Raw genomic sequence first — 25,770 nt, 5'->3', positions numbered from 1 at the left:
AACTCCAATCATAGCTCTTTGTGGATTCGATCCCGACCCACAAGTCGGGTAAAAGCTATTGCGACCCTCTCTTGCTACCTTTTATTGGTGCGGAGTTGTTGCGATCACCGATACCATCAAATTCAAACACATTTAAATTTCCACATACTCTTAAAATTTCAGTTAAACAATTTTCTTCAAAAATTCATTTCTCGTGCTTGGGACCTCAGAATTCAATTCTGGCATATGCCCAAGTCCTATATTTTTCTACTGACCCTCCGGAACCGTCAAATCATGGGTCCGGGCCGGTTTACCTAAAATATTGACCGAAGTCAACTTAAATTCAATTTTCACATAAAAGCATCCCAGATATACGCCCGGACCGCGCACGTAATTCGAGGTGAGATAAAAGGAGGCTTTTAAGGCCTCGAAACACAAAATTAACTTGTAAATCAAGTGATGACCTTTTGGGTCATCACATCCTCCACCTCTAAAACAATCGTTCATCCTCGAACGGACATAGAAAAGAAGTACCTGAGTTTGGGAAAAGATGGGGATATCGGTTCCGCACATCGGACTCGGACTCCCAAGTAGCTGCCTCGGCAGGATGACCTCTCCACTGAACACGAACTGAAGGGAACTTCTTCGATCTCAACTGACGAACCTGCCAGTCTAGAATAGCTACCGGCTCCTCCTCATAGGTCAAGTCCTTGTCAAACTGGACAGTGCTGAAGTCTAACACGTGGGATGGATCGCCGTGATACTTCCGAAGCATGGACACATGAAACACTAGGTGCACAACTGATAAACTCGGCGGGAACGCAAGTCTGTACGCTACCTCTCCCACTCGATCAAGAATCTCAAAAGGACCAATGAACCTAGGGCTTAGCTTGCCCTTCTTCCCAAATCTTATCACGCACTTCATGGGCGACACCCGGAGCAACACTCGCTCTCCGACCATGAATGCCACATCACGAACCTTGCGGTCGGCATAACTCTTCTGCCTGGACTGAGCAGTATGAAGCCTATCCTGAATGATCTTCACCTTATCAAAGGCATCCTGAACTAAATCTGTACCAAACAACTTAGCCTCTCCCGGCTCAAACCACCCAACCGGCGACTTACATCGCCTACCATATAATGCCTCATAGGGGGCCATCTGAATGCTCAACTGGTAGTTGTTGTTGTAGGCAAACTCTGCTAATGGCAAGAAATGATTCCAAGAACCTCCAAAGTCAATAACACATGCTTGGAGCATATCCTCCAAAATCTGAATAGTATGCTCAGACTGTCCGTCCGTCTGAGGATGAAATGTTGTGCTCAACTCGACCCGAGTAGCCAACTCACGCTGAACTGCCCTCCAGAAATGCGAGGTAAACTGTGCACCCCGGTCAGAAATGATAGACACAGGCATGCCATGAAGACGAACAATCTCCCAGATATAGATCTCAGCCAATCGCTTCGAGGAATATGAAACTACCACAGGAATGAAATGCCCTAACTTGGTCAGCCTATCAACCATACTGCATCGAACTTCCTCTAAGTCCGTGGGAGTCTAACCACGAAGTCCATAATGATCCACTCCCACTTCCACTCAGGAATCTCAATCTTCTAAAACAAACCACCAGGTCTCTGATGGTCGTACTTTACCTTCTAACAATTCAAACACTGAGCTACATAGGCAACAATGTCCTTCTTCATCCTTCTCCACCAATAATGCTGCCGCGAATCCTGATACATCTTTGTGACGCCGAGATGGATAGAATACTGGAAACTATGGGCCTCCTCTAGAATAAACTCACGAAGTCCATCCACATTAGGCACACAAATACGACCCTGCATCCTCAAAACTCCATCATCTCCAACTGTAACCTGTTTGGCACCTCCGTGCCGTACTTTGTCTCTAAGGACAAGCAAATGAGGATCATCATACTGCCGATCACGGATACGCTCAAATAATGAAGAATGAGCGACTGTGCAAGCTAGGACACGGCTGGGCTCAGAAACATCCAACCTCACGAACTGATTGGCCAAAGCCTGAACATCCAAAGCAAGCGGTCTCTCATCAACTGGAATATACACAAGGCTGCCCATACTGGCTGACTTCCTACTCAATGCATCAGCCACTACATTGGCCTTTCCCGGATGATACAAGATGGTGATATCATAGTCTTTCAACAGCTCCAACCACCTCATCTGCCTCAAATTTAGCTCCTTCTACTTGAATAAGTAATGCAAGCTCTTGTGATCCATGAACACCTCGCACGACACGCCATATAAATAATGCCTCCAAGTCTTCAGCGCGTGAACAATGGCTGCTAACTCCAAACCATAAACTGGATAATTCTTCTCATGGATCTTCAACTATCGTGGAGCATATGCGATAACCTTGCCATTCTGCATCAACATCGCACCAAGTCCAATACGCGATGCATCACAATATACTGTATATGGCCCTGAACCTGTAGGCAAGACCAACATTGGCGCCGTAGTCAAAGCTATCTTGAGCTTCTAAAAGCTCGCCTCACACTCGTCCGACCACCTGAACTGGGCACCCTTCTGGGTCAACCTGGTCATCGGGGCTTCAATAGATGAAAATCCCTCCACAAACCGAAGGTAATAACCCGCCAAACCTAAGAAACTCCAGATCTCTGTAGCTGATGTGGGTCGAGGCCAGTTCTTGACTGCCTCTATCTTCTTCGGATCCACCTGAATACCCTCTGCTGATACAACGTGGCCCAAGAATGTAAGTGAACTCAACCAAAACTCGTACTTCAAAAACTTAGCATACAACTGACTGTCCCTCAAAGTCTGAAGAACGACTCGAAGATGCTGCTCGTGCTCCTCCGAGCTGCGAGAATAGATCAAAATATCGTCAATGAAGACAATCACAAAGGAATCCAAATAAGGCCTGAACACTAGGTTCATCAAATCCATGAAAATTGCTAGGGCATTTGTCAACCCGAATGACATCACCAAGAACTCATAATGCCCGTACCGAGTGCGGAAAGCTGTCTTAGGGACATCGGATGCCCTAATCCTCACCTGATGGTAGCCAGATCTCAAGTCGATCTTAGAAAACACTTGGGCACCCTGAAGCTGGTCAAACAAATCATCAATCCTCGGCAATGGGTACTTATTCTTGATTGTGACCTTGTTTAACTAACGGTAATCTATACACATCCTCATCGATCCGTCCTTTTTCTTAACAAACAACACCAGCGCACCCCAAGGCGAGACACTCGGTCTAGTAAAGCCCTTATCCAGCAAGTCCTACAACTGCTCTTTTAATTCTTTCAACTCTAGCGGGGCCATACGATATGGCGGAATAGAAATGGGTTGAGTGCCTGGAGCCAAATCAATGCAAAAGTCAATGTCCCTATCGGGCGGCATCCCCGGAAGGTCTGAAGGGAATACTCTAGAAAGTCACAAACAACAGGCACAGAACCCATAGAAGGTACCTCAACACTAGAATCACGAACATACGCCAAATAGGCCAAGCATCCCTTATCAATCATACGTCGGGCCTTCATATATGACATAACCCTGCTAGTAGAATGACCAGGAGTCCCTCTCCACTCCAAACGAGGCAACCCCGCTAGTGCTAAGGTCACGGTCTTGGCATGCCAATCCAATATAGCATGATAAGGGGATAACCAATCCATCCCCAAAATGACATTGAAATCCACCATATCGAGAAATAGGAGATCTACATGGGTCTCAAGACCCCCAATAACAACCACGCAAGCACGATAAATACGATCTACCACAATGGAATCACCCACCGGTGTAGACACATATACAGGAGTACTCAAAGGATCACGAGGCACAACCAGATAAGGGACAAAATAAGATGATACATAAGGATATGTGGACCCTGGATCAAATAGGACTGAGGTATCTTTACTACACACTGAAACCGTACCTGTGATAACTGCATCGGAGGCCTCAGCCTCAGGTCTGCCTAGCATAGCATAACATCGGGGCTGGGCCCCACCACTCTGAGCTACGTCTCTGGGACGGCCTCCTGCTGGCTAGCCTCTACCTCTAGCGGCCTGACCTCCACCTCTAATACCTCTACCTTCACCTCTAGCACCTCTACGCCTACCCCTAGCTGGCTGAGCGGGCGGTGGAACACCTGGTGCCTGAACCATGGCACGGGAACCCTACTGCTGCGACTGAACATCCACTAATCTCGGACAAGCCCTCCGAATATGACCATACTCACCGCACTCAAAGCATCCGCCTGAGTGCTGTGGTTGAGGAAACTGAGACTGACCCTGGTGGGCCGGCTGACCATGAGAATAGCTCTGAAGAGGAGGTGCTCTGATAGGAGCTAATGGTGCACGGTAGGACTGCTGATGAGAATACTGCACATGAGAACCACGACCACCTGGAGCACTATGAGAAGCCTAAAGTGCTGAATGAGACGGCCTGGGAAGATGCCCCTACCAAAAGAATCCCTGCCTCCAGATGAGGCACAACTTAATCTGCCTGAATAACGGGGCCTCTTTTCAGACCCCTGACCACTCCCTTGCGATAGAAACATCTCAACTCTACTGGCCACATTGGCCGCATCCTGAAAAGAAATCTCGCTCCCAGTCTCCTTAGCCATATACAATCATATCGGCTGAGCGAGTCCCTTAATGAACCTCTTCACCCTCTCTCTCTCGGTGGGAAGTATAATAAGAGCATGACGGGCCAAAGCAATGAATCTTGTCTGGTACTGAGTGACGGTCATAGAACCCTGTTGGAGACGCTCAAACTACCTCCAATAGTCCTCCCTTTGAGTGATAGGAAGAAACTTCTCCAGAAATAGCTGAGAGAATTGGTCCCAAGTCAAGGCAAGCAACCCAGCTGGCCTAACCAAACAATAATCCCTCCACCAAGTCTTGGCGGAACCTAATAGGCGAAAAGCAGCAAAGTCGACCCCATTGGTCTCCACGATCCTCATGTTCCAAAGAACCTCATGACAGCTGTCTAAGTAATCCTGGGGATCCTCTGAAGATGTACCACCATAAGTAGTAGTGAACAGCTTGGTGAAGCTGTCCGACCTCCATAAAGCATCGGCAGACATAGCTGCTCCATCACCGGTCTGAGCTACCATACCCGACTGAACTGCTCCAACTGGCTTAGCTGCTGGAGTCTGAAATTGGGGAGCCATCTGCTCCGGAGTGCGGGTAGCGGGAGTCTGTGCTCCTCCCCTAGCCTAAGAGACGGTTGGTGCTACAGGAAGTAAGCCTACCTGAGTGACACTCTCCATAAGGCCCACTAGACGGACCAGAGCATCCTGGAGTACTGGGGTAGCAATGAACCCCTCTGGGACCTGAGCTGGGCCCACCGGAACTGTCTGGTCCAGAACCTCATCATCAAACTCAACCTGAGGCTTCGCCGCTGGTGCTGCTGCTCTGGGTTGAGCTCTGCCCCTGCCTCGGCCCCTTGCACAGCCTCGGCCTCACCCTCTGCCCCTCGTAGATACTGCCGCTGGGGGCTCGAGCTGCTGATCAGTGGATGAAGAAGCGCATGTTCTCACCATCTGTGTAAGAATAGAGTAAAAGTTCAATTAGCATTGAGAAACCAAATCGCACGACAGAGAAGAATAGAAGTGAAACTATTCCTAACTCTGTAGCCTCTGGGGGATAAGCACAAATGTCTCCGTACCGATCCCTCAGACTCTACCAATCTTGTCCGTGAATTGTGAGACCTAAGCAACCTAGAGCTCTGATACCAACTTGTCACGACCCGGACTTCCCACCCTCGGGAGTCGTGATGGAGCCTACTCGTGAAAGCTAGGCAAGGCGAGTATTATAGATCTTAAAACCCTTTTTCTTAACCTTTTAACAATATTAGATCAACATACGATCAACAGCGGAATAATAACAATAATAAAAGAAATGCGGAAGACGAAATCTGATAACTTAGCCAAATACTAGTACGAAAAACACAAAATACATCTCTACCCAGAACTGGTGTCACAATATCATGGACCATCTACGATTACTACAAACAGTTGTCTGGAAAGAAAGATACAATCTGTCTCTGAAGTAAATGAAAACAGAATGTAAAAGATAGAAGGGGACGCCAGGGCATGCGGACGTCTGCAGGACTACCTTGGGTCTCCGCTGGACTGAAGGCAGCAACCTCGTTAAGGTGCAAAAGCTCCGGTACCGAGATCTGCACACAGTGCAGAGTGTAGTATCAGCACAACCGACCCCATGTGCTGGTAAGTGTCGAGCCCAACCTCGGTGAAGTAGTGACGAGGCTAGGACAAGACTACCAAATAAACCTGTGCAGTTAAAACATATACGGCAAGTAATAATAACGGGAACTAGCAGTTAAAGATGGCAAGGGGAAACATGCTGTGGGGAATATCATGTACCAACAAAATCTCAGGATAAAAGCATAAAGAACATCTTAAATTTCACATCAACCAGAATAAAAAAAACAGTAACGAATCAATGTCCACTTTTATTCTCTTATTGTTGCGGCGGGCAACCCGATCCATATCATATAACACTGTTGCGGCATGCAACCCGATCCAAATCATAGAATAAAATTGCGGCGTGCAACCCGATCCAACTCATATATCACTGTTGCGGCGTGTAACCCGATCCAACTCATATATCACTATTGCGGCGTGCAACCCGACCCCTCCTGTCCTCCCTTATTACTCCTTGTTGTGGTGTGCAACCCGATCCCATATAATATTGTTGAGCGTGCAACCCGATCCTAATACACAAATCAACACAATTCACAAATGAATCCCGGCAAGGGAACAATAAGGAAACAACACTATCCCGGTAAGGGAACCAACAACAAGAATAAACATATCCTGGCAAGGGAACCAACAGTAAGAATTAAATACGTGCCGGCAAGGGAATCATCAATAACCAAACTTGTACCAACAGTTAACTTCACAAATGAAACCTCAACGGGAGTCAATGCTCAACGATAAACAAATACCACGAAGATAATCATAATTCTTGTCCCACGATTGTTAACCATCAAGTTAAGCATGATCAATATATAGTAAAATCACAACGAATCCGAATATAAGACTCACGGGCATGCTTGACACCAACGTATAGATACTCGTCACGTCGCCTATACGTCGTACTTGACACTAACACATAGAAATTAAGACACAACACCTATTCCCTCAAGCTAACGTTAGGCCAAACACTTACCTCGAACTTCCACGGCCAACTCAAGCCTCAAACACCACTTTTCCTTTAGAATTCGCCTCCAAGTTACTTGTATCTAGCCCAACTTAATTTAACAACATCAATAAATGCTAAAGAATTCATACCCAATGCTTAATTATAGGTTTTCTATCATTTTCCCCAAAAAGCCAAAAATCGACCCCGAGGCCGCTTGGTCAAAACTCGAGGTTCGAACCAATACCCGATTACCCATTCACCCACGAACTCAAATATATAATTTGTTTTGAAATCGGACAAAAAATCGAGGTCCAAATCCCCAAAATTTGAAAATCCTATGTTCTACCCAAAACCACCCAATTTTCCCTTGAAAAAACCCTTGATTTTGAATTGAAACCATGTAAAAGGATGTAATAGATTGAAAAAATGAGTTAGAAATGACTTACTAATGATTTGCAGAAGAACTTGTCTTTGGAAAATCACTCAAGAGAGTTTAGGTTTTGAGAAAGTTTGAAAAATGAAGAAATTTCGTCTAAGTTATAAGTTACATAGGTGCAGATGTCGCAATTGCGACCAGTGCGAACCCTTTGAAAGTCTGCTGTCTTCGCAAGTGCGAAGAAATAGTCGCATTTGCGACCCCTGAGAAATCCCGTCACCTTCGCAACTAACAAGGGAAACATCGCATTTGCGATGGGCGGGCATCGCAATTCCCACCCAAAGCTCGCATTTGCGAAGATAGCCTGCCCAGGCTTGGTTCGCATTTGCGACGCCTGGTTCGCATTTCCCAAGCATGAGGATTTCGAATTTGCGAAGCCTGATCTCGCAATTGCGAGATCAAAGGCCTGGGAAAAAATACCAGATACCAGCTGAGATTTCCCAAGTCCAATTTCACTTTGTGGCCTAGCCAAAACTCACCCGAACCCTCGGGGCTCCAAACCAAACATGCACACTAACCTAGAAACATCATACAGACTTGCTCGCGCGATCAAATCGCCAAAATAACACCTCGAACTATGAGTTTATCATCAAAGTCAAAGAAAAATCTCAAGAACTCTTAAGTTTCAAATTTCACAACCGAGGGTCCGATTCACGTCATATGAAGTCCGTTTCTTACCAAATTTTACAGGCACAACTTAAATACCATATAAGACCTGTACCGAGCTCCAGAACCAAAATACGGGCCCGATACCATCAAATTCAAACACATTTAAATTTCCACAAACTCTTAAAATTTTAGTAATACAATTTTCTTCAAAAATTCATTTCTCGGGCTTGGGATCTCGGAATTCAATTTCGGGCATACGCCCAATTCCCATATTTTTTTATGGACCCTCCGGGACCGTCAAATCACGGGTCTGGGCCCATTTACCCAAAATATTGACCGAATTCAACTTAAATTCAATTTTAAAGGCAAAATTAGCATTTTTATCGAATTTTCACATAAAAGCATCCTGGATATACGCCCGGACCGCGCACACAATTCGAGGTGAGATAAAAGGAGGCTTTTAAGGCCTCGGAACACAGAATTAACTTGTAAATCAAGTGATGACCTTTTGGGTCATCACAAGAAATAACTCAGTAAACAGAGATAGCAACAGGGGATCTCCCGGAATACCGATCCGTCGTCCCAAACGTAAATGTGCAGAGGATCTCCTGGGATACCGTCCAGTAGTCCAAATCGTAAATGTGCAGGGGGTCTCCCAGAATATCGATCCGTAATCCCAAATTAAATGTCCAGTACTAGGGGATCTCCCGGGATACCGTCCTGTAGTCCAAAAGTAAACGCACAACAGTCTCAAGAAAGAAATCTACAGTTCTATTCAAGTTCGTATCAAGAAGCAGGAAATTCTACTCTAAACATGCTACACATAATCCAAGTAAGCAGTTAAAGCAGATAAGACAGTTAAGTCACATAAGCATGCTTTCCTAAGCTAAACAAGAGGCTTCAAATACTAGTATTGCTCAATTAAAGGAAAACACAGATATTTACTTAATGAAAACGGGGCTTTTCAACAATTAGCACGTGTACGCACTCGTCACGTCACGTACACGACATTCATATAACAACAGTATCAAAATCCTAAGAGAGTTCCCCCACACAAGGTTAGGCAAGCCACTTACCTCCAACCAAGCTCAATCAATCCGAAATCACGCTTTTGCCACGAGTATCCAACTTCGAGTGGCCCAAATCTAATCAAATCAATTTCATAAAGTAAATATAACTACAAACAACGAGTTTAGCTAAAGGAATCGAAGCTAAGGCAAGAAAATAGAAAAATGCCCAAAAATTTTCCCCGGGCCCACGTCTCTGAATTGGGTAAAAATTACGGATTAAGAACACCCATTTACTCACGAGTTCACTCGTAAAAAAATCAACCCAATCCGACGTCAAATTCGTATTCAAAACTCAGAGTTTTCATTGGGAAACTTTTCCTCCATTTCCAAACTTCTACCCTCAAATTTCTTAATTAGTTGAGAAAAATAACAATAGATTAATGTATTAGAACCAAATTAGAGTTAGAATTCATTACCCAATAGTTCTCCTTCAAAATTTCTCAAGAAATCGCCTTCTACCGAGCTCAATATCGATTTTTAGAAGTTATGAATTCAAATCCTCGATTTCTCTCTTTTCTGCCCAGCGATTTCCGCTTTTGCAAGGGGTCCACCGCACCTGTGGTCCCGCTCCTGCGGCTCATAATCCGCACCTGCGGAACTTCACTAAATGACCAGATTTTGCACCTGCGCTCCTAACCTCGCAGATGCGGTTCTACTTCTGCGGTCCTTGAGCCGCATCTGCGACCAACTGCCCTTATACTTTAGACGGCATCTGTGGTTGCCAACCCGCTTCTGCGGCGCCACACCTGCGGTCCAAGCTCCGCAGGTGCGAAACCAACAGGTTCAGCAAGTTTAGAAAATTGCCTAAGTACAAATCCAATTCCGTTAAGCATCCGAAACTCACCCGAGGCCCCTGGGACCTCAACCAAACATACCAACCAATCCTAAAACATCATACGAACTTAGTCCAACCCTCAAATCACATCAAACAACGCTAAAACCACGAATCACCCTCCAATCCAAGCCTAATGAACTTGAAATCCCAAGAATTCTACAACCGATGTCGAAACCAACCAAACCATGTCCAATTGACCCCAAATTTTGCACACAAGTCACATTCAAGACTACGGAACTATTCCAACTTTCGGAATCGGATTCCAACCCCGAAGTCGAAATTTCACTATCGATCCGGAAACTTCAAAAATTCAACTTCCGGCATTTCAAGCCTAAATAAGATACGGACCTCCAAAACACACTCCGAACACGCCCCTAAGCCCGAAATCACCCAACGAGCTAACGAAATTGACGGAATTCCATTCCGAAGCCGTCTTCACACTGTTCCGACTACGGTCCAAATTCTAAAGCTTAAGCTCTCATTTAGGGACTAAGTGTCCCAAAATACTCCGAAACTCAAAACGAATCATCCCGGCAAATCACAATAGCAGAAATAAACACGGGGAAAGCAGTTAATAGGGGATCGGGGCGTAAATTCTCAAAACGACCGGCTGGGTTATTACATAACATCAAAACCTACTCTAAGTCAAACTTAAAGTACTTGAAAACCCTTCAATGTGTCGACTTTCAATATTAAGCGTTGAAACGCTCCCGGGTTATCCAAAACCTGATCCGAACACACGGCGAAGTCCAAAATCATCATACGAATCTATTGGGTCCGTCAAATCTCGGTTTTGAGGTCGTTTACTCAAAACGTTGACTCAAGTCAAACATAACCATTATAGGCTACAGTTAAGGAACTAAGGGTTGCAATTTTAACCCGAACCCTTCCAAACTCGAATCAACCATCCCTGCAAGTCATAAAACAGTAAAAGCACATACCGGGAGTCTTACTTAGGGGAACGAGGATCTAGAGAGCAAAACAACCAGTTGGATCATTACAGCTCTGATGTCATATCGACAAACGGTGTAATGTGTTAGAAACTAGACTCGTAGATCTTCATTGGTGGGTGGATCACCCTGTACCTCCAGGTATATTGGATGAAAAGCTCAGTGACATTAGACCCAAATTTCAGTAAGATTATGAACGTATCTTACGACAGCTTTTGTCGACTATTGTTTTACCAGTTGCTTGACTTCAAAACTTAACTTATGAATATTATATGATTCAAGTAACTAAAACACAACCTGCTTAATATATTATGCACTCCTAGTTTTACTCCGAAAGTACGTGTTATGACATCTTTGAGTCGTTTAGCCTCCAACCCTCACGATACTTTCTTGACACATGTTTTAACTCATCTTTATTTTTGTAAAGGTCCTTAAAATCTCCGGCTTATATTAATTCACTTAAGATGCATTCCAATATAAAAGTACGGGGTGTAACATCCTAACCTCAGAAATAGCCTACTATGTTTCATGCAACCATTATATCTATTCACACACGCGTTCAGTCCATGCAAGTAGGAGAGATATCTAACAATGTGAATTTTGTTCCCGCTGGCAAGTTCTCTAGCTGTCGTGTTATGAAATTTGACTTGAACACATAAAACAAATAACAGACATCTATACATATAAGACATGCTTTCTACTCTTCAAAATTGACCAAGCAAAAGCAAGGAAAAGGAAAGAAAGAGGGATCTTGTGGACATGTTTCTCAACTCATGGAAAATACATGCCAAAAAAGTAGGGGAATTGCACATGGACCCTCACTGATGTTCACAAAACTTAGCAGATAAGAAAGAAAAAGTCCTATAGACATGGTTTCTAATGCTAACTTGGCTTGAACACAAAGACCATATGTAATAGGAAGACATATATTTGTTCAAAATTAATCAAACAAGAGGTAGAGATAGAATCTCATAGTCGTGTCTTTTTAAGAACTTAAACATAGGAGATAGAGAAGGGAGTCTACAACAAAGATTCTAGTCATGATGATGGGTATAAAATGATCTATCTTAATTACACAAAAGAACTGAACTCAGAAATGATCAGTAGACATGCCAATTGAGTCCTATCATTCGAAAGAGCAGGCAAAGTAGATAAATGCTTATGAGCATGACTTATTGCAGTTATGATTTAGATGCAAAGAGCATATGTACCAGAATACAAACAGGTCCTCTATTGCAGAATTGGCCAACTAGAAAGAGGAGAACAAATGGGAAAAAAGCTTCATGGCATGAAATTTCAAGGCAGAACTCAATATGATGGTGAAGCTACAGGAAAAACCTTAGCAATTCTCAAGTTGATCAAACAAAGGTAGGAACGGAATTTTTATGGGCATGCTTTTCTAAATGAAATTCAGTGACACACACATTGTTAAATAAGTAGTGCAGTTGAGACAAGCATGTTTAAGCAGAGGAAAATAGAACTTAAGCATGACATCACATTTGTACATGCAAAAACGTTCTCACAGAGAAGTTAAACAGAAAGATATGCATATGACTACGCTACAAGTTTGATATACTAGGGAATTTACACATAGACTTATACCTTAAGTTCAGAGTAATTAACATTAATCACTAAGTAGCAATTCTAAGATTCAAACCATCTTTAGTATACAGAGTGATCAACTATCTCATAGATATACACAAGAAGAACTTTAGTATTGGAAAATATGTGTTCTGAGACTCAGAAGACAAGTTGAATCAGACTATAAACTAGTTTGAGGTCACATCTTATTAGTTCTTTTTAAGTATCAGTGACTCCTTAAACAAGTGAACTTAAGCAAGTTAGGGAACATCTGGCATGCCGAGCAATTACAGAATCAGGACAAATTCTAGAATATGAAAGCGAACACATGATTCTACTAATGTGTTTAATGAGAATCTTGCATCACTGACTTATTCAAGAAAATTAGGCATAGTAGGACTAGTTAACCACCGAGAAAGGAATTGCAAGAGTGAGAGAACTTACTAGTTTCAAAGCAAAGTTAGAAATAATAAAGAAACCAGTATGAATATCAACTTTTGGATCAAAACTCAAACAAAGCCTTCGAATTCCCAGAATTCTCAAACCCCAACTATTGGGAAAAATAATATCCGTCCACGAATAATATCCACAGTAAATAACAATAACACAAGAGAGTAACAAAGACACCAAATCTTTTAACGGGGTAAAATACAATACCCGAGCGGAGCAATATTACCACTATAATATTACAACTTAGTAGTGTCAAGAGACTACTACAACTTCGAAAAAAATGACACTCTTTATTTTAAACACATTACTACAATTGTACTCACACTCACTATTAATCTCAAAGACTACAATCTGTGGATTACTCTCTCTAACTCTCTCTGGCTTCTCTCGATTTTGGTGTGTTTACAATGAGAAATGCAGCTGCTATTTATAGCAGTAAATGGCCACCCAAGGAACCAATCAAATTGTTTGGTTAGTTGCAAGTTGTAAGATGGGCAACGCCCAAAATCAATTTGGAATTGGTTTTGCAAATTGTTCCGCAGAGCCCACCATTTTCCTTTCTTTCAACCAATCACTATTTTTTCTTTTTCTTTTTACTTATTTGTTGAGGACTGGACCCCACAAATTTCTCCCTTAATTTTGATTTTTCTTCTTCATTTCAAGTCTTGATCTCAATCTCTGAAAATCGTCAAACTTGAGAGGCTTTGTAAAGATATCTGCATGTTGATCATGAGACTTCACATATTTGAGTTCGACTTCCTTCTTGGAAATGCGTTCTCTGATGAAGTGATACCTTGTATCAATATGCTTGCTTCGATCACGATACACTGGATTCTTCGCGAGTGCCTGTGCGGATTTGTTGTCAATACAAATCTCTGTAGCTTCAATTTGAGGTAGATTGATCTCCTTCAACAATCTTCTAAGCCAAATAACATGACATGTACATGATATCGCTGCTATATATTCAGATTCACAAGTCGAGAGAGTAACAATTGATTGTTTCTTTGAACTACAAGAAATAACAGAATCACCCAAGAACAATACAAAACTAGTTGTACTTTTTCTATTATCAATATCTCCCGCATAATTACTATCGCAAAATCCCACAAGGTTGAAATCGTTAGAAGAATAAAATAATCCAAAGTCGATCGCACCTTTTAGGTTACGAAGAATTCTTCTAGTGACCTTTAAATGAGTGGAGGTAGGAGCTTCCATGAAGTGACTTACTACTCCAACTGCAAAGAGTATATCTGGCCTAGTAGAAGTTATGTACCTCAAACTTTCCACAAGACTTTTGAAAAATGTGGGATCCACTTTTTCTCCTTCGTCAAATATGGACAATTTTGTCCCACTCTCTATCGGTGTGTTTACGGGGTTGCAATCGAGCATGTTGAATTTCTTTAAGATCTCCTTCGTATAGCTTTCTTGAGAGATAAAAATTTCATCCTCCATCTGCTTCACTTCTAGGCCCAAGTAGTATGACATGAGCCCTACGTCCGTCAACTCGAACTCACGGGACAAATCTTTCTTGAAAGCTTCAAACAAACTTGGGTTATTAATCGTAAAAATAAGATCATCAACATAAAGACAAACAAACAAACAAGATATCTCCATTAGTATGAACTTTAAGGTAAAGAGCATATTCACGGAGACAATGAGTAAACCCATTGTCTTGAAAATACTTGTCGATGCAACTATTCCATGCCCGTAGAGCTTGCTTCAATCCATATAAATCTTTCTTCAACGGCAACACTTTATCTTCATGGATTTTGACCACAAAGCCCAGTGGTTTGTTCAACATAGACTTCTTCTTCAAGATATCCATTCAAGAAGGCTGACTTGATGTCTAGTTGATGGATCTTCCACTTTATTTGCGCCGCCAAAGATATTAGCAAACGAATCACTCCATGCGGGCAACAGGTGCATAGACTTCTTCATAGTCAATGCCTTGCATTTGCTTGTAGCCTTTAGCCACAAGTCGTGCCTTGTATCTCTCCACATCTCCATCAGTATTCTTCTTTGCCTTGTATTCCCATTTAACTCCAATTGCTCAATGACCTTTCGGAAGTGTTGTTAACTCCCAAGTGTTGTTCTTCTCTATTGACTCGATCTCCTCCTCCATGGCTTGTCTCCACCGTTTGTTTGTAATAGCTTCATCAAAGTCCATTGATTCACTGTCAGCAAAGAGACAATATAAAAAACCAAAATTAGTAAATTCTTTTGTGTCCTCAAAGAGCTGTTGAATACTCCTTGTCCTTTGCGGCTGTTCATTTGAACTTTCTTGAGAAGAGGGAGATACAACATTGGTTGGAGAAAGAGGTGGAGTTATATCCCGCACAGGTTCCACGGTCTATCGTTCTTCTTCATCACCAAAGAATGGAAGAAAATCATATGAAGTTTCTTCCTGAGCTTCCCAATTCCATGACAATTCTTCATCAAATTCTAGATCGCGACTTACCACCACCTTGCCGCTGCTTGGGTTGTATAACTTGTAGCCTTTTGAACTCGTATCATAGCCAACAAATTCATACTTGACACTTCGATCGTCAAGCTTTGCTCCACCTTGATGTGGCACATGCGCATAGGCTATGCTCCCAAAGATTCTCAAATGCTTAACACTTGGCTTTCTTCCACTCCATTCTTTTTGAGGGGTTTGATCTCTAACATTTCTTGTTTGAGACCTGCTGTTCAAACAAAATACACAAGAAACAACTTCGGCCCAAAATTTCTTGGGCATATTTTTAGCTTTCAACATACATCTAGCCATATTAAGAATCGTTCGATTCTTTCTCTCTGCAACTCCATTATGTTTGGGTGAATAAGGTATCGTTAGAGGGAGACGAATTTCATGAGACTAACAAAAGTTATTAAATTCTTTTGAAGTGAATTCACCTCATCTATCGGACCTTAAAGCTTTTATTTCATAGCCACTTTCTTTTTCCACAAGTACTTTAAAAATTCTAAAAGTAGCAAAAGCTTTAGATTTTTGGTTCAAGAAATAAACCCAAGTCTTTCTGCTAAAGTCATCAATGAAAAGCAGAAAATATTTATTTTTACCAAAGGAAAGTGGATTGATTGGTCCAGACATATCAGTGTGAACAATCAGGAGCAGCTTGGTTGATTTTGACATGGCCACCTTTGGAAAACTCCTCCTTCCATGTTTTCCAAGAAGACAAGCTTCACACAATTGATTGGGATGGCTGATTGATGGTATCATATGCACCATGTTCTTTTCTCCCATTGATTTGAGCGCTTCAAAATTCAAGTGCCGAAATCACATGTGTCAACATCATGATTCATCTTGCACATTAGCCTTCAAACACTTTGCATCAATTTTCTTAAGATTCAGAGAAAATAATCTATTCTTTGCCATATGCACTTTAGCAATTACAATTCCACTTCTCTAAGCCAAAGATGCATATTTTTCATGTGGATGTCATATTCCTTTTCAAGAAGTTGGCCCAAACTCAAAATATTTCTTTTGAATTTTGGCACATAAGAAACGTCTTGAATTAACTTATGGCCACCATTTTTACAGGAGATCAAAATCGTACTTATCCCTCCAATTTGAATCTTTGAGGTATCTCCAAAGGACACATTACCTCTCACTGTTTTAGTGATCTCCACGAACATCTCTTTGCATCCACTCATATGATTGCTTGCTCCATTGTCCAAATACCACGAGCTACAATCATCCATGTCTTGTTCCTTGAGTGCCAGTAACAATGTTGACTCATCTTCTTCTTTCTTATCATCAACAAGGTTAGGTTTCTCTTCAACGTTGCTACGACATTACCAAGAGTAGTGGCCACATTTACGACAATTATAACACTCAATTTTTGATTTGTCATACCTTTGCCCATTATTTTCTTGGTAGTAGCCACGTCATTTTCCTCCTCTTTGTCCACGACCACGACCTTTGAATATTTTACGGATTTTAACTTCATTGTTTAAGTTGTTACCATTACTTCTTCCTCTTCCATGACTGCCACGGCCTCGTCCTCGTCCGTTCCCTCGGTAGCTCTTTTCACCTCCATAATCCTTGAAGGATGCCTGAATTTTAAGAAGTTGCTCCAATGGCATTTCTTGTCTCCTTTTGATCTTTTGTTCGTGAGCTTGTAAAGAACCCTCCAAATACTCTACCATAATAGAGTCTAAATCTTTAGACTCCTCAATAGCACACACCACAAAATTAAATTTAGGTGTTAAAGTGCGAAGGATCTTTTCTACCACACGGACAAGTTCTATGTCCTCCTGTATCTTCTTAATTGACTTACAATAGCCTTCACTTTTGAACAATAATCCGAAATGCATTCGAATTCTTTCATGTTTAAAACTTCAAAATAAGCCCTTAGAGTTTGAAGTTTTACCTTTCTCACTTTATCAACTCCTTGCAGAGAATTTTGTAATATCTCTCAAGCTTCCTTTGAGGTGGTAGCATCGGCCACCTTCTATAACATGGCATCATCCAAACATTGGTAGATGAGCGTGAGGGCTTGTTGATCCATCTTCCTTGTCTTTGTCAAGACATCTTTTTCATTTAAGGCAGAGCTTCCTCATTGTTGGGTTTTGCATACCCTCTATCTACGATTTTCCATACATCTTGAGAGCCAATAATTTCTCATAATTATCTTTTATAAGACGCGGGTACTGAAAAGACAACAGACCATTATTCTCGATAGCTCTGATACCACGTTGTTGGGAAAAATAATATCCGTCCACGAATAATATCCACAGTAAATAACAATAACACAAGAGAGTAACAAAGACACCAAATCTTTTAACGGGGTAAAATACAATACCCGAGCGGAGCAATATTACCACTATAATAGTACAACTTAGTAGTGTCAAGAGACTACTACAACTTCGAAAAAATGACACTCTTTATTTTAAACACATTACTACAATTGTACTCACACTCACTATTAATCTCAAAGACTACAATCTGTGGATTACTTTCTCTAACTCTCTCTGGCTTCTCTCGATTTTGGTGTGTTTACAATGATAAATGCAACTGCTATATATAGCAGTAAATGGCCACCCAAGGAACCAATCAAATTGTTTGGTTCGTTGCAAGTTTAAGATGGGCAACGCCCAAAACCAATTTGGAATTGGTTTTGCAAATTGTTCTGCAGAGACCACCATTTGTCTTTCTTTCAACCAATCACTATTTTTTCTTTTTCTTTTTTACATATTATTTGAGTAATGGACCCCACACCAACAAGTAAGAGTTCACGAGGTCTTCAAGAGACCCGAGCAGTGCTTATGCTAGGGAGGATTAATAGTCAATAACCTAATGGATTTGATGTCACGACCCAGAATTTCCACCGTCGGGACCGTGATGACGCCTAACATTTCACTTGCTAGGAAAGCCAACGATAGAGATCATTAAGCCAAATTCTTAAGTTTTCAGTGATAAATATTAAATAAGCCATAACAAGATAAAGAGAAAAGCACGGAAATCCATAACAACTTTAATACTTATACACAACTACCCAGAATCTGGTGTCATAATCCACGAACTACTAAGATTAAGCTACAAGTAAGGTGTCTGAAGGAAATACAACTGTTTTCAATACAAATGAAACAGTAAAGGAAATGCATAGAAGGGGACCCCAGGGCCTGCGGACGCCAATAGGACTACCTTGGGTCTCCAAACAGATCAAGCCAGCAGCTAGACTCAGGGTCAACTCGGTCCGGTACCAAAATCTGCACAAAAAGTGCAGAGTGTAGTATCAGTACAACTGACCCCATGTACTGGTAAGTGTCGAGTCTAACCTCGGCGAAGTAGTGATGAGGCTAAGACAAGACACATACATAAACATGTGCAGTTAAACAATATACGAGCACAATAACAACTAATAGAAGTTGAATAGATAATAACGGGAGGGGAAACATGATGAGGGGAGTACAAGATAAAGAAAACTGTAATAGTAAAGAAAGCACAACAGACAATATGATTTGCACCAATGAAAGTATTAAACACGGTAAAGACAAGTGCACGGCATCACCCTTCGTGCTTTTACTCTCAACCTCACCATAATAATTAATAGAAATGGCACAGCATCACCCTTCGTGCATTAACTCTCATTCTCACTATATAAATAAAAGTAACGGCACGGCATCACCCTTCGTGCATTAACACTCACACATCATGGCACAACATCACCCTTCGTGCATAAACTCTCACTCACAAAACATTGCACGGCATCACCCTTCGTGCTTTAACACTCTCCTCACTAAAACAATGAACAATAACAACAGAGAGATAGAAATACCAAGAACCAGTCTTACTTCAACATTTAGTTCCACAATAGCAACCTCAACTTTGAGTCAATACTCAATCAATACCAAATTCCGTAAAACATGATAATAGATGTGTCACACCTCCTTTTTTACCTTACTACACCCCGCGAAGGGTATAATAAAGGGAGCTTTTCCAATTAAAGGACAATCGAAATGGGATTCATTTATTAAGAGATTCAGAATCGCCACTTGGGAGATTTATGGTGTCCCAAGTCACCGGTTTGAATCCCGAATCGAGGAAAAGATTTGACTCTGTTTAACAGTCGCGAACCAGAAATCCGGGTAAGGAATTCTGTTAACCCAGGAGAAGGGGTTAGGCATTCCCGAGTTCCGTGGTTCTGGCACGGTCGCTCAACTGCTATATTTGGCTTAATTATCTGATTTTAAACATGTCATCCTATAGTGCAATTTTTAGGGTTATTTACCGCTTTTAATTAATTATTTATTTAAGAAATTGAACGTCGTTTAAAACATGTTTTTGGATCACGTCACATGAAATGCACTCGGATCCACGAAATATTTTATTCAACGTTTTGGGATTTGGATTTGGGTCGCATGAAATGCACACCCGAATTTAGGAAGGTAAAATTATTAAAAAGCGCGCCTAAAATGACTAACGCGTTATTAACTTTGCGGGAGGCCATGAAAATTCATTAAATGGCACGTCCCGAATTCTAAATATTTCAAAAGACATAATTAAATGAGGGCCACGCATTTGAGATTTTATTTGGCGCGGCGCACCTCAATTCTATATTATGACAGAATCATGTTCCGTGTAACAAGCTACAATTTTAAGGCAACTTCTCTATAATATAGTTTTTTAAGAAACTAATCTGATCTCGTATTTAACAAACTATAATCTCCAAACCTGTATCTTGCCGTGACTACTGACTACTCATTACTTTTACATTTCAACTAATAAACAAAAGAAGAGCAAAATACATAAAGCTGAAAATTACTTGCACTATTTAAGATAAACCAACACATTTTAAGAGCAAAATTAACTTGACAAATTAGAACTAAATCCAACTCCCGTGACACAGATACAAAGCCATTCATATGAAACAAATTCCTGGAAAACACAGACCAAATAGACAAACACAAATTCATTTAAATTCACTTGAACATGACAAGCAAGACAACAACGGTTTCAAGGGGCAGTCAAATTTCTCTTTCTTTTAGTGCATGCACCTTTCGTACGCTTTCCTAGTACTGCCCTCACATGCCTTTTATAATATTATGCTATTAAATTCATTCCACTCCTAATGAAATTATTTAAAAAAAATGATAAATCCAAAATGACATAGAAAAAGAACAATAGTAAAAGGGGATAGAAAACAAATAACAAAAAAAAACGAACAGAAATATGAAACAACCAATTTAAAACAATGAGATGAAACAATATAAAATTTGAAAAGTGCACCTTTACAATATTGTTTCGAAGATCGACCAATCCGACAAGGATTCGAACAGAAAACGTGACAACGCTGGAATCTCGACGACCTTGACGGACTGAGCTCGACTTAAGAGACCAACAACAGTTAAAGGAGCTGAAGCTGCTACGTCTTATAGTAAAAAAGAAGCTGGTCGGAGATGGTGAAACTCCGGCGAAACGCCGGGACAAGCAGTGACCTAGTGGAGCTAAATTTACATGGCTTCAGAACTGATTTTACGAGTGGAATAGAGAAGCCGAGTTGCTGCAGTTCACTACATCTTTTGTTACGTTTCTGATGTATTTGGACAGTTTTGGGGTGTGGTTTTGCTCGGTTTCGTGGTTGATTTTTGTGGCTTTTTGGAGATGAAGTCGGGTTCGTTTTTTTTTTTTTTTTTGGGGTTTCAGAGAGCTTTTAATAGTGAGAAGATGCTCTATTTTGGGAATGAAAATGAACGAAAATAGAGCTGGGTTTGGAGGCTTCACCAATTGCTGACGAAGAAGAGCTCTAGCGGCTGAAGTGGGGATTTGGGGGTGGAACAATGGCGGATCCTTTTGGTGTCTAGGAATTGGGGATTGAAAAACTTAGGGTAGAGTTTCTATAATTGGGTATTTTATATGGAAGTGGGAAGGGATGATGGCCATTGGATTAGAAGGAAAATAGATGGCTAGGATTAAATCTTGCACTTAAATGGGCTAATGGGTTGGGAAGAATGAGCTAAGGGTAATTGGGTTGGACCATGTCTTTTTGTGTCTCAATTTTGGGCTAAGAAGACTCCAAAAATTATTGTTCAAAACCATAGCTAAATTCCATTAATATAAGATAACTATACAACATGATGCAAAAATAAATTCTAATTAATTAAACTAAACTATATTAAAACATGAAACTATTATACATATATTTTTTGTATTTTCTAAGATAATATAAAGGTAAAAATAAGGTACTATTTTTGTATATTTTTTACTTTATGAAAGGTGCATAAAACAAAATACATATATTTTTTTGTAATTTTCATTTTCTTGTATTAAAATAACGTAAAAGAGTAAAAATTAGTTGAAATAGCTATATTAGGCCTAGATTAAATATTTACATGCTAAAATATAAAAAATATTGGGGAGGGTCAAAAATCGCATGTCTACAAGATGCTCAACATAACAAATAGCTAGTCTAAGCATGAACAATATGATCAAAGAATACAACAGTGTCAAGAATAAAACTCACTCGCATGCTATGACTCGACAACAACGCATAGGTTCTCGTCACCTCACCTATACGTTGTACTCAACATCCGAGCACGTAGCAAATACACAAATAATACCTAATCCCTCCAGCCAAGGTTAACCACGACACTTGCCTCGCTCCAACGGCCAAACTCACAGCTCAATCATAGCTTTTACCCTCACACAAGCCTATGGACCAACAGAATCTAGCAAGTTACCAACCAAACGATTCAAATAAAGCCTTAGGATCTACTCACTATTGCAAAGAATTCAATTTAGGCCATTTATGAGAAAGTCAACACTCAGGCCCGCTTGGTCCAAATCCGAAATTTGGACCAAAACTCGATTACCCATTCACCCCCGAGCCCGGATATATAATTGATTTTGGAATCTGACCTCAATTTGTGGTCTAAATCCCCAAATATCGAAATCCCTAGATTCTACCTAAAAACCTCCAATTTCACCATGAAAATCTTAGATTTTTGGTTGAATCTTATGAAAAAGTAGTGAAAGATTGAAAGAAATTAGATTAAGATCACTTACCAATGATTTGGGGAAGAAAAGTTCTTTGGAAAATCACCTCTTGTGGTTTAGGTTTTGAAAATTTCGGAAATGAATCAAAAATCCCGTTTAAGTCATCTTTTGTTCAGCTGCAGGTATGGCATTTGCGAACAAAACTTCGCATTTGCGAATTAACAGTGTTGTCGCAATTGCCGTAAAAGGTTTGCAATTGTGAATGAATAGTGTTTTCACAATTGCCATAAAAGGTTCGCAATAGTGAATGAACGGTGTCGCACCAGGAACCCGCAAAATCCAAACTTCTCCCAAATGATCCAAAACCACCCCGAAACTCATCCGGGACCTCCCGGACACAAATCATATATGAATTTCAATCATAAAACATGCTACGGACCTGCTCGCACTACTAGAAATTTGACCTATCGCAACGGTTTCTATAGTAACGGTTGTAAAACCGTAGCAGTAGCGTATTTATGGGAACGGTTTTAATCGTTGCATATATCTCATAGACCTATCGAGACAGTTATGAATGTAAACCGTTGCGCTAGGTTAATAACCGTTGCAACAGAGAATTCTCATTGTGACGGTTACATCAACCGTTGCAATAGCGTCATCTATGGCAACAGTTTTTAAGAAAAAAAGTTATTGCTACGGTTTTATTTCCCATTTTTGTTTTCCCTCTCTAATTTTATTAAGCCCGCCACCTCTTTTTGTATTGTATTTTAATTCTAAAAAGGTTCCTCTTTCAGTAGCATCGAACATAACGAAAACATATCCTAAAACCCCAAAGAGGGAAGGTTTCACATGCGCATAGCTACGGATCCTACCGACGAAGCTCAATCCTTTGTCGAATCCCACACCTACGGTGAATCTCAAACAGCGAAAACTTCACCAGCACACTTCTCCAACAAACCCTCAATCCCTCAAGCGATGGCCTAACCGGTACAAAACTCCGGCAAACCTCATACATACGTCGATTTGGCGAACCCTGCAACAATTTGCTCATCACAATCTCTACCATAGGGCAGATCTGACTTCTAAAATTAGTGAGCGCCTCAAAAACAAGGAATACCCAGTAGCAATCGCTTCATAGATCATTGGCGAAGCCTTCGTCACTAGGGTTTCGGGTACCAAGGTATCTTTGTTCTCCCCCTTATATTCTCTATTTCGTTTTTGCCTTTATAAATATTTTGATTAGCGCCTATTGTTTTATTTTTTCATATGTTTAAAGAGGTTATGTTCAAATACATGCATAATTAATTTTAAACGATATAGTTAAATTTTATTCTAATATTATAATTTTCAGTGGCGTTGTCGGATTTACTACGAGCCATTTAAGAGGACTGTATAATCTATCTATTATCTAAGGAGAGAATTTTTTTTGTCACCAATTTGGTTAGTTGGGGTATTCATTAGATAATGTTTGGTACCCACAAAGGTTCTATGTACTTCTAGGTTGTTGATTAACAATATATTCAGGTTGAATTCCATGATCGCAAGCTAAAAGGCTTGTGTCACATCTTATTTCGGTTTAATCCCTAATTTCAAGCAAGATAGGATCACGCAAATGACACTTTTTTTAAACTATTCGGGTAAAATATTAATGCTCTCTTCTATTCGTATGGTTTTTCAGTACTCGTTAATCAATTAATTCAACACCTTTTTTGGTTAAGATTTACAAATTACTTATCCTATTTTGAGAAAGTCCCTTTTTGACAATGACACACTGTCTGTGAATGAAATTTCTTGGTTATAGATAACTTCAATTGATTATTGGTTTCCAATGTAATTACAATGTTCAAAATATATTGTAGTAATCCGCTCTCCCTTGATAAGGAAGAAATAGAAAACCTTAATCTCTGGCTACCAACGTCCGTACTCATGAACACAATGCTTATCCTATATATAATTTAGCATAGATCACAAGTCTATGAAGTCTCTATTATTATTTTTTTAGCAATCCACTAGGCAGGGCCTAGGGCTAGTTTTTATTTATATAAAAATAAAATAAAATACAAATGTGTGAATGATCTACGAGATGTAGAGAATTATCCTTGCATGATACATGTAGCCAATTATCAAAATTGAGTAGCGTACTCAAAATTGATATCACATAATTACCACTAAAAATAGAAAAATTAAAACTAGCCCATTGTATGCCATATATCCTGAATTTAGTAGCCCAGTCGAAGTGTATCATATATATTGGCCCAATTTGTGTAGCCCAGTTCCGTTTCCTGACAGTCCTGCCCAGCGTCACATTTGGCTTGTGTGAGAAAGCACGGGAGAAAATATATTATTGATGTATTTTCATATGTTACAATGAGCCCTATATATATACACACATAACATGTCCTACTCCTAATATATATTGGATTAGGGTTATTTATTTACTCCTATTTACATGACTATTCTAACACTCCTCCTCAAGCTGGTGCATATAAATCATATGTACCGAGCTTGTTACATATGTAGTTAATACGAGGACCAGTGAGGGACTTGGTGAAAATATCTGCAAGCTGATCATTCGACTTCACAAACTTTGTAGCAATATCTCCCGAGAGTATCTTTTCTCTAACAAAGTGACAGTCAATCTCAATGTGTTTAGTTCTCTCATGGAACACTGGATTTGACGCAATATGAAGAGCAGCTTGATTATCACAAACAAGTCCCATCTGACTAATCTGACCAAATTTCAACTCCTTGAGCAACTGTTTGATCCAAATTAGCTCACATGTCGCCATAGCCATCGCTCGATATTCTGCTTCTGCACTAGACCGAGCAACCACATTCTGTTTCTTGCTCTTCCAGGACACCAAATTTCCTCCTACCAAGACACAATATCCAGACGTAGAACGTCTATCAGAAGGTGATCCTGCCCAATCAGCATCTGAGTATCCAACGATCTGCTCATGGCCTCGACCCTCAAACAATAAACCTTTGCCTGGAGCTGATTTTATATACCGAAGAATGCGAACAACTGCATCCCAATGACTATCACACGGAGAATCCATAAACTGACTCACAACACTCACAGAAAAGGAAATGTCAGGTCTTGTCACTGTAAGGTAATTTAATTTACCAACCAACCGTCTATATCTTGCAGGATCGCTAAGAGGCTCCCCCTGTCCTGGCATAAGTTTAGAATTCGGATCCATCGGAGTGTCAACCGGTCTACAACCTGTCATTCCTGTCTCTTCAAGAATATCTAAGGCATAC

The 25,770-nt window shown here is 40.7% G+C and overlaps 1 protein-coding gene across 1 annotated transcript; it reads right to left on the bottom strand.

The window, feature by feature from the left end:
* LOC109224163 (uncharacterized mitochondrial protein AtMg00810-like) lies at positions 13,704–14,738 on the bottom strand. Its single transcript, XM_019388750.1, has one exon. It carries the CDS (start codon positions 14,736–14,738, stop codon positions 13,704–13,706), a length of 1,035 nt encoding a protein of 344 aa, XP_019244295.1.

Source organism: Nicotiana attenuata, chromosome 3 (assembly GCF_001879085.1).
Source record: "Nicotiana attenuata strain UT chromosome 3, NIATTr2, whole genome shotgun sequence".
Classification (NCBI taxonomy): domain Eukaryota; kingdom Viridiplantae; phylum Streptophyta; class Magnoliopsida; order Solanales; family Solanaceae; genus Nicotiana; species Nicotiana attenuata.
Note: the sequence above shows the minus strand (reverse complement) of the source record. Positions and strands in the feature narration are given on the sequence as shown.